At 43.1% G+C, this 10970-nt stretch overlaps 1 protein-coding gene across 4 annotated transcripts in view; it reads right to left on the bottom strand.

The window, feature by feature from the left end:
- Positions 1 to 2265: 2265 nt before the first annotated feature.
- SEMA6A (sema domain, transmembrane domain (TM), and cytoplasmic domain, (semaphorin) 6A) overlaps positions 2266 to 10970 on the bottom strand; it is a 179320-nt gene continuing 170615 nt past the window's right edge. For 2 of the 4 annotated variants that reach the window (XM_006870521.1, XM_006870523.1), the window contains one exon: positions 4520 to 6563. In XM_006870521.1, coding sequence (XP_006870583.1) covers positions 5365 to 6563 — 1199 coding nt within the window. In that variant the 3' untranslated portion in view covers positions 4520 to 5364. Of the gene's footprint in view, positions 6564 to 10970 lie in introns of all 4 variants that reach the window. The other 2 variants (XM_006870522.1, XM_006870524.1) reach the window with 2 other exon arrangements.

Here is a 10970-nt window from a genome sequence, read left to right as displayed (position 1 = left end):
AACAACAACATACCTGTGGCTGGAGATCTGGTGTGGCACTGTAGGATAAGCATTGGACTGCTAACTGCAAGGCTGGTGGTTCAAACCCACCAGTCGCTCCTCGGAAACTCTATACTGGGTCACTATGACTAGGAACTGACTTGATGGCACTAACAGTAATAACAACCTATCTGTGGTAGGAGTCCTGGTGTAACCCTGTAGGATAAGCACTGGCCTGGTAACTGCGAGGCTGGTGGTTCAAATCCACCAGCTGCTCCGTGGAAACCCTACACAGGGTTGGTATGACTCAGACCCAACTAGATGGCACTTAAACAACAACATACCTGTAGTAGGTGTCCCAGTGTGATGCTGTAAGATAAGCATTAAAGTGCTACCAGTGGTTCAAACCCACAAGCGGCTCCTTGGAAACGACCAGTCACTGAGGTGGAACCAACTTGATGCCTCTTAACAACATTATAATGTCATTTGGGATTGGCTTTTCTTTGTTATGTTATTGAGACAGTTTTCTCTGTGTGTGTGTGTGTGTGTGTTTTAGGCCAATCTCTTTTGAGATATAAAAAAGCAGAACAAGCAAGGAAGCAAGCAAGCAAGCAAGCAGAGATGGCAGAAGACACATGCCACACCAAGGAACGTGTAATAGTAGCTGAAAAGCCACAAGGACTCTCCCACAGAACCAACACAGAAAACATCTCCCTAGAATTGACACTCTGAATTCAGATTCCTAGTCTCAACTGTGAGAAAATGAAGTTGTTTGTTAAAGCCGCTCAACTTGTGATAGTTCTCTTAGAGCAGCACTAGATCCTTAAGGCAGTCACCATTTGACACACTGCTTTGCTAAATGAACTAGTCCCAGCCTCTCTGTGGACTAGTTCATTTCCCAAACTAATGCTAGGAAACTTCTTAAAGCACGAATGCATTTTCATTTGCTGTTTCATACTCTCCAAAAGCATTCTGCTGCCCAATAGCTAAAATCTGAGCACCTGACAATCAGGACCTTCCATGTCTGGCCCCAGCTCTTTTTCCCAGCCTTGTTCCTCCATCAACCCTACTCATCACCAGCTAAGCTTTCTGTTTCACACACAAAGACTTGCAAAGTCCTTACCTCTATCTAGAGTAACTCCCAGAGAACTTCTACTCATTCTGTAAGAACCAAATGAAATGTGATCTCTTGACCCTGATATTTGTCAGACCTGCTTGTATTTGTCACTGGGGAAATGTCACTCTCTCTTTAGATATAAGGAGGCAGAAACTGCATTCTAATGTATCTTCATGCAAAACAGTGCCTCAAACTATGGCTGGCACTAAGAAACACAATTGCTGGTGGTCAGTAAGTGCTTTCAAGTCAGTTCTGACACAGCAACTCTGTATAGGATTTCTGAGGCCTGGCTGTTGAGTTTGAACCTCTGACCTTGTAATTCAAACCAACCTTGTGGTCCATTGCTTACCCTACAGCGTCACACCACGATTCCACAATCAGTTTATTAGACATGGCTTATCAAATGGTATCTGGTGTCAGATTGAGACCATTGTAGGTGTGAACTCAACCTACAGCTTTCCTATTCTCAAACTGACTGGAAACATTGAAAAAAAAAAAAAGTGTTTCAGAAGGTCAAAAGTAAAATACTATAGCTGTGGGCTCATTTAAATAGCTGTTTTAAAAATATCCCAGAGGGGAAAGCCTGTTCTAGGCATTTCATATTGCTATCCTGAAAAATAAAAATCAAGTGCTGCAACTGAATATACCTCCAGCCCTGTCTTCTGGGTTACCAGAGATAAATGCTAACAAGGAGTAAAAATCCAGCACCCTCCACCTCATTAATATGTAAAAAGGCTGAAGTCACATCTGTGCTGAGATCTATTTTTAGTGGACCCTACATACTAAAATCCTAGCCTTGATCTCTTAAACTATCAAGCCTACCATAAATGTTTGATGATGAACAAGCCCATAAAAAGAAAATGCATAAAATGAATAGAGGGAGTCAATGCGTGCTCTGCCTTTTAATTACCGGTGGCTTCTGCTCAAGTCCTGCCTCCAGGCTGGGTGCAGGCAAAGAAAACACATCAATAATTTGGAGTGGGAGGGGGGTATATTGTAAGCACATGCATCTAACTACACAGCTATTTATGCTTTGGAAACCAGATAGAAATGGTGGAAGAGGAGAGTCTCACACACATACACAAACACACACAAAAAAGTGGGAGTGGAGTTTGAGGGGGTGGTGAAAGGGGAAAAGAGATAAATAAAAGCATTCAGGACACCAAAGATAATGTAGAACAGTCTGGTTTTATTACTTTCAAGTAATAAAGAGCCTTTTCCTTGCCTTTTTTTTTTTCTTTCATTTCCCCCTTTTTTCTTATCTTTTTCTCTTTTTTATAACATACATTAAGTTGTGAATCAAATGTTAGGGGATGTGGAGATGGAAGGGAAATTGGTGACATCACAACATTTTTTTTACAACTTTACAACAAATATAATCTGAGTTGAATGCATCTACCAGTGGCTAGCAGGGGTGGAAAGCAAAGGCACACTCAGGTTTATGGACCCTCCCCCCACACACAGTGGGGCAAAAAAACCAACAAAAACGACAGGGAGAAAAATACTTAAATGCAGAAGACCTGCTCAATACATGAGGGCATTTTAGGGTTAACACTAAGAAGTGATGGTCTATGGGATGCAGGGATGTGGAAGGTCAGTTTTGACACAGATTGACAACAACGGCTGAGGCAATGACGTCCACACACACCAGGACAAACTCACGGCTCTACCGTCTGGTGGGCACCGCACCTTCAATACTCTAAGGAGTCAAGCATGAAGAGAATGTAGCATATATTCATAACCTTCCTAATATCTGCATTTCTAGAGAAAATCCAGGGGAAAAAACAAGATCGCAGTTTCTAGAAAAGACTTCATAGTTTCAGGGTATAGATAGTGTGTATAGGATGTGGCCAATGAGTTCACTAAAAAACCCCAAACCAAACCCAAACAAACCGAACATAACAATAACAACAACAAGTTAAAACCTTACCCTGAACAACGGCACAATCACAACAGATGTTTGGAATCAAGAACTTTGTACTCACCCTTACTACACATTCAAAGCAACCACCACTTTCTCACTAGCCAACTCAAAACTGTCCTTGTCAGTCTTTTATCTTTTTGCAATTTTTTTTTTTATTAAGAAAAAAACTAAACCCAGAAGACCAAGCTGAAAAGAAGAGACAAAGAGACCACCAAATAAACGATTTAGCTCTTTTAACAAAACAATAACAACCAACAGTGCTCAAGTTTTACAGTATGTTGACAATTCTTTTGTTCAGAATATTGTAAACAAAAGTCCCTTATTCTGTGTTTGAGCAAATGAAAACCAAGGGGGGAGGAAAACACACCTCCCCCTTCTATACTTCTACAAACAATAACAGAAAGATAAATTAAAAAAACAAAACAAAACATTAAAAAAATCTTGCTCTAGTCAACGTTTTGCAGCATCCATTGTGGTTGGCCTTGTACTTTTGAGTTACTCATTAATCACAGCAGGGACCAGCCTGTCTGCATCTTTTTTCATGTCCTTGCTTTGTGTGCACTGCCATGTGTGTGCTGAGCACATGCCATGGAGACCTCTCCCAGGTGCCTGCCCGACCGCACACAGTTGTGTTCTCCAGCAAGTAGACACAGCAGAAATGAAGACTAGGACTTTAGTCCCTTTCCTGCTGGCTAATGAGGATATCACCATATTGAAATGATCTGAGATACAAGAGAAGTAGGGAGCTCTGGAGGAAGAAAGGGGTTTGCCACCCACAATACTGGGGTCCATGCTCAGCAGCAGCATGGCCTAAGGGTGGTTTGAATTGGCACAACTAGAATGAAGTGTGAATTGGAGGATGTGGTGTGGCCCAACTTTCCTGGGCCATGGGATTATAACCATCACCACTGCATTCTTCTTCCATCTGCTTGACTCCAATCTCCCAGAGGGCTGGAGTAGAGGTGGGGGGAGGGAGGGTTAAATAAATATCTGCATTTATTTCAAAAGGGGGGAAAGTTTATCATACCAACATTTTACAAGTGTACACAACTCGAGGTGTAAGGCACAAATTTACATGTGGAAAACAGGCTATTCACAGATGTAACCCCATGAAAAGTGTGATTAAAACCATTAACTTATGCAAGGTAGCAGCCAGCATATGAATGAGTTCACACCGTTTGTGGATTTTGTCTGCTGTCTCACATGCAAGGCGAAATGAGATGGCAGATCACAAGCTGGTGCCTTCACCGTCAGTGATAACCACCGATAAAGCCACGTTGGCAGCAATGGGACATGACGGACGTGCCATTCTAAAAGTTTCGCTCCTAGGAGTTAGGATCTGGAAGGACTTTTAAATGAATTATTTTTTGCATGTATAGGCCAGAGACCAGACCAGCAAATTAAGTGATAGATTTAAATAAATATTCCCCTCTTAACTCTTTCCTCCAGCTACAGATCAGACAGTTCAAACACAAAGCTCAGAATTCCAGCTCCAACTTATTTACTCAGTGAATTTATTGTAAAAATAAAGAAACTCAATTATTCCAGTTAATGGATTTCACGTTAAATAGTTTAACTTTCAATGGACTTTTTGAAGAGCTGTTCATAGGATGATATGTGGAAGAGTCCTTTCCTTAAGGAAAAAAGGGTGAACAATAAATAAAGAGTTACTTGCGTTAACGGTCACGTTATTCATTAAAAGAGAAGAGGAGCAGAAATCTATGACATAGTTGCCCAACATGGCATTAATCTGCTATAACAGAAAGCTGTAACACTGGTGGGCATTTCACAGTATCTGCGCATAGTAAACTTCTGCCATTGTTAAAAGTCTGAGTTAGAATTATCAAGGATTTCTTTATTTTTTTTGTCTTTTTAATTTTCATAATTAAAAAAAATGCATCTGTGTTTTGTAAGTTGGAACGCTAGCCCAGTTTGGCAACATCCCATGCAGTCATGGACAAAATGTTATAGTTGCTTGTTCACCTCTGTGGATGTGTGTTTTGTGTGTATATGTGGGGTGTGTGTGCATGAGTGGATATGTGCTTTTGGCTCATGTTTGTGATGATAATTTAAGTCTTTTGTGAGTCCAACCTGTTACAGGGTGTGAGGGAAAGTGAAGGAAGAGAATGGAGGTGAGTTCCACAGTTGCAAAGCTTCACCAAACCAGTTGCCCATTTTTTTGATGGAGTATCCCTGTGTCCCAGAGAGGAGGACCCAGTGTCCTCAGCTCTGCAGTGGGCCATCTTGGTCTGGTGGGTACTCTGAGGCAGTTGAGAACCTTTCGGAGCTGAGCGGTCGCCTCTCCTATCCTGCTGGTTCGACATCTGACCCCCTCCCCCTGGGATTATGTACACGCGTCATTGGGCTTCATGGATGTGGAAAGGGGAGCAAAGGAAGGTTTGGGAGGTACGTCCGGCTTTAGGGAGGGAGTGCGCTTCAGCCCTGACCGCGTCAGTGAGTTGTAGGCATTGAGGCTGGGCTGCCTAGAAACAGTCACGGCCTGTACCGGCGGCTGGGCACTGTGCACCTGGATAGAGTCCACCCTCTGAGGGGCGGGCGGTGGGTTGTCTCCCCTGCCAAAGCTCTGGTTTCTGGAGAGGTGGGAGGAATTGGAGGAGTTAGTATTGTTTCTTTTGAGAGTGGTGGCCTGGTGGCTTCTTGTGAGTGAGTTCGTGGGGTAGCTCCTCTTATAGTCAACCCCGTAGGAGGAGGAGTGGTGCATTTCTAGCCGCTTGCTCAGGCCATTCTGAGACAGGGGGGCTCCTGGAGGTCCCAGGGAGGCTTCCCGCTGTGGGACTTTGGGGGGCAGGCTGTCCAGGTTCTCCACGAGGTTCACCCCATGGTTGGGACTCTTGCTGCTGAGATGCTCCTTGATGGTCTTATACTCCAGGGTGGCGGCCTGGTCCTCCAAGGCCATCTGGGCCACGTCGCTCATTTTGGGCTGGTCCACATACTCATGCTGGTAGCCCTGCTGTGTGATAGGTAGGACCACGACACTGGGGATGTGACTGGGGGAAGCCCGGAGGGGCAGGTCCGTGGGAATCACAGGGGAGGCCATAGGGGGCATGTCCTTTGTGCAGGCATTGATGAGGTTCTGGTTCCTTTCCCACTCGCGGCTGCCTCGGCTGGGCTTCCGCTTTTGCTGCAGTGTTGGAGTAGACTCTGGGGTAGGCAAGGCTGCCAGGTCCAAGTGATGTTGGTCAGCCTTAATGAGCATCTTGGCTGTGTTGCTGGGAGTGGCGAGCTTGCCGTTGTGCATGAGTGGTGTGAGGATGGCCTCTGGCTTCGGGTCTTTGGACTGAGTGTCTCCAAAGAGGCCACTGAGCTTGGTCACGCTGCTCATGGAGCCCCGTCGCGAGTGGGTGAGCTCCTTCTCCTTGCGCTGCACCACAGTCACGTCTTTGCGCCGGTGATCACAGATGCAATAGACGATGATGCCCGAGAAGACGGCTCCCATGACGAAAGCCAGAATGACCGCAATGGCCAAGAGCGTGACGGGAACCAGCTGATCATGGCCTTTGAGGTAACTTTCCCGAATCACTCCTGCAACAGACATCACATATGGTGTTAAGAAATGAAGCACATCACTTGGCTTATTTTTGTTTGGCACTCACCCTGTTAATTAATAACAGTAATAAGTGACAATAGCACCTCTGCATAACTTGTCTTCAAGGCACAGCTTGCCAAACATTAACTAATTAATCCTCCTGAAGGCCCCTCTCTGAAGTATGTAAATAGACTTCATTTGTTACCTTCTTTGTGTTCCAAAAAAGTGTTTTTCAATCTTTCAAGTACATGCTCTCTCAACTGCGCTCCACTCCTTGAAATCTAGCACTTTTTAATGTTCGAAGTTCATTTATTCCTTTTTTCTCATTACCTCTTGCCCTCCTAGAATTGAGATAACCCAGCTCAATCTGAGTCTGGAGGAAGAGCGCTCAATTTTATGCACTGTGTTATCACTGTTGTTAGTTGTCGGGAGTCAATTCTAATACCTAGAGACCCCATGGAATGACAGAGTAGAACTGCTCCCTAGGGTTTTCAAAGCAGAAAGCCATGTGAAGTACACAAGGGCTTGACTGCGTTTACTAACGAATATGTAGTGAGCAATCACCTGTTTGTTTTTAATTTCAAATTTTATGTGCTGAAACTCAGGTGAAATTGTTCACAACAGGTTAGTAAGTAAACACAACTAAGTCTGTGTGTACCTTGCCTATTGTCCTTGGCCAGGTCTTACTTCTGAGGTGCTTCTAGGTGGGTAGGTTTGAACCACCAACCTTTCAGTTAGTAGTCCAGTGCTTAACCATTTGTGCCACCCAGGGGCTCCTTTTATGCACCCTAAGAGAATGTATTCAGACATATTATCAGGAGAAACCAGTCCCTGGAGAAGGGCATCATGCTTGGTAAAGTGAAGGGTCAGCAAAAAAGAGGAAGACACCCAACGAGATGGATTGGCACAGTGGCAGCAGCAATGGGCTCAAGCGTAGCAAGAGTTGTGAGGTTGGTGCAAGACGGGGCAGCGTTTCGTTATGTTGTGCATAATGTAGCCATGAGTCGGTACCGACTAGACGGCACCTAACTACAAATAACAACAAGAGAGCAAATAGATTTCTGGTGTGGCACTGTAGGATTTGCACTGGACTGCAAATCACAAGGTCAACCCACCAGCTATTCCTTGGAAACTCTGTACAGGGTCGCCATGTGTTGGAATCTATTCAAGTGCACTTAACCACAACAAGAGAACAAATGGCCTAACACTTCAGGCTTCCAGCTGGGGTCTCTTCGGAGGAGGACCTCCTTGTCGGCACCTTGGCCTCTGTCTGAAGACAACCTATTTTTGCATTTCAAGCAACGAGAGGAAAAAGAGTGTGCATAGTTTACAGTGAAAGAAAATAGCTAACATTCACAATTTACAAATGTTTATGCTGATTTCTCATCACCCCTTCCAAAAAAACCCCACACAGGTAAATATGCTGAGTATCTGAATGATGCTCTCTCCTTATTAGAACTGAAAGAATATTTAAGAAAAGAAGACTATTTGGGGCCCTTTTAGAAGTGTCAGTTCTCATTATTCCGGCTAGAGTTTGCTGTCACGGTGAGCTAACCTCCTCAATTTAATAAAAATTATGTGACTACACCCGTCAATAATCTTACACTACATTAACCAAGATGCTGTGTTTCTGAAGAAAGTTGCTTTCTCTGATTCCAGCTTAATCAGCCACCAATCTGAGAAACTAATCAAATGCAAACACCAAAGCTTTTATTTTTTAATACCAAGTGAGAATACACATCAAAATTGTCAGATCTTAAATGCTTGATGCGGTAGCTAAAAAAATCAAATCTCAAAGACCTCAAATTCCTGCCTCTGGAGAGTGAAAGAACAGGAATACATTAGAGGAATTACATGGGCTGAGAAAATGTAAACATTGTTCCGATTACGGAAGTGCTAGCAAGACAGAAAATGTACCTTCTTGGGTCTTGGGAGACACATTTTTCATCTACAAAATCAACTCTTTCTGGAACACGTTTAATGTATTTTACTGGTGGATACCAAAGGCATACAATTAGAATGACATGAAATTTAAAAAAATCTCTACTCTTTCCCCAACCCAAAACATGCAACCCTTAAACTTCTGGCAAAATGCTTTTTCACGTCACAACGAAGACTTGAAGAAATGCAGCTCTGCCTTAGGGTTTTTCTGCAAAAATATTTTGATTACTGCAGAGATGGTTTTAAAACCCAGAAACCTTAACCTGAAGATTAAGTCTTATGTTGCTTTCTCTCTCGGTTCTAAACTGTCTTCTTCCCCTCAGTTATGACATCACAGTTGGTTGCTGTGGAAATGATTGTTCTGTGATAAAGGAGTGTGACTTCAGGTGGGGAATAAATAAAAGCAGCAAATATTTCTCAAGAAACAAAGATTTTGTGATTAAATAAATGCTTGTGGTAATGAAGGGCAGTCCAAGTACTTTACCCTGGAAAAAGTGTATAAAATGGTCAAGACATGGAATGATTTCCAAATGTGTTACTTTTCAAATATTTCCAGATTTATCTCTATGAACTTCTAAGGGGTAGAAACTGAGAAGTAAAAACAGCAGGGAAATTCAGCTATAACTCACACCTTTTATGTGGTGGAGCTCCCCAAACTATGGGGTGTTTGCATTCAAATGTTTTAACACCTAGTCACCAAGGAAGTGTGCTAATGAAAAGTTCTTCTTTAAATTTGCATTTTCTTGTTGTCATGTTAAAATAGCAACTGATTTTCTTTCAATTTTGATTGTACATGGGGTTCTACGGAACATCATTTTTAACCACCTACACATAATTGCACAAAAAATGCACACCTGTGAATAAAATGGGTTTACTTTCCCTTCTTGACTTGCAGATTACAGTGAAATCTAAGCTAGGTTGTTGTTGTTGTGTGCCTTGGAGTCGGTTCCGACTCATAACGACCCTGTGCAGGGTTTCCGAGGCTGTAAATCTTTACGGGAGCAGAAAGCCTCATCTTTCTCCCGTGGTCCAACTCCTGACCTTAAGGTTCGTGGTCGGATATGTAACCACTACACTGTCAGAGCTCCTTGTTGTCGTTAAGTGTCCTCGAGTCAGTTCCAACCCATAGCGACCCTGTATAGGGTTTCCGAGGAGCAACTGGTGAGCTTGAACCACCAACCTTGCAGTTCACATGGCTTTGCAGTCTGGCGCGTTAATCCACAGCGCCACACCAGGAAGACCTCACCTATTGTGGGTACTAGGTACAACCTCCCTCGCATGTCTATGGAATTTTTCCATCTATATATATGAGGGCTGTGTCTTCCCAATAAATTACGCTTTTATAGGTAACAACAGTATTTTTATTCAAATAATAGGTACCTTCTATGTCTGTTTGCTAGCTGTTCTCTCCTATCTCCATCCCCTCCCCAGGCATTTTTGTAAATGCAACTATGCTATACTGTTTTTATTAATGTCTTCGAGTTGGTTCCAACTCATAGCAACCCTATATAGGGGTTCCGATACTTTCAATCTTTGCAGGTACAGAAGACCTAATCATTCTTACACAGAGTGGCTGGCGGACTTGAACCATGGACAGTTAGCAGTCATGATTATCCTTTGAAGCCACCGTACTCTCATGCTATCTATCAATATGTTGTTGTTGTTAAATGCTGTCGAGTTGGGTGTGACCCATATCGACCCTGTATAGGTAGTGTGAGGAGCAGCTGGTAAGCTTGAACTACCGACCTTGCGTTTCAAACTGACTTGGCAATCCAGCACACTAACCCACGGCACCACACCAGGAGTCCATATCTTTCACTCTCTCTCTCTCTATATATATACATATATATAGTTTTTCCTTTTTCTTTTATAAGGAGGGACCAGTCCTTGGAAAAGGACATAGTACTTAGTACAAGGTCAAAGATAATGGACCCAAAGGCAACTGATTGCGGTTTTTTTTTTAAACCTACAATTAACTCTGACATTCTACAATTGAAATTATCCTCTCAGCTTAAGAGGAACAGGAAAAGAATATATATAAATAGTAATCTATTCTATATAAAATGTTTCATTTGTTGTTTAATTGGGAAAACTGGTGCCTTGTATGTTTTTAAGTGTCATCAAGTGGGTTCTTAGGGTTCCCTAGGCTATAAATCTTTGTTGTTGTTAGGTGCCATTGAGTCGGTACCAACTCATAGTGACCTTATGCACAGAAGAACGAAACAGTGCCCGATCCTGGGCCACCCTCACTATTGTTGCCACACTTGAGTCCATCGATGCTGCCACTTGGCCAGTCTTTAAGGGAGCAGAAAGTCTCATCTTTCTCCTGTGGAGCAACTGGTGGAATCAAACCACCGACCTTGTGGTTTGCAGTGCTGTGCTTATTACTACAGAGCCATAGCCTAATTTTTGTTGTTAAGTGCTGTGAATAGATCCCAACTCATATTGACCCTGTATAGGGT

This window comes from Chrysochloris asiatica, unplaced genomic scaffold (assembly GCF_000296735.1).
Source record: "Chrysochloris asiatica unplaced genomic scaffold, ChrAsi1.0 scaffold00143, whole genome shotgun sequence".
NCBI classification, from domain to species: domain Eukaryota; kingdom Metazoa; phylum Chordata; class Mammalia; order Afrosoricida; family Chrysochloridae; genus Chrysochloris; species Chrysochloris asiatica.
The sequence above is the reverse complement of the archived record's forward strand: the minus strand, read 5'-3'. Positions and strand labels throughout refer to the sequence as shown.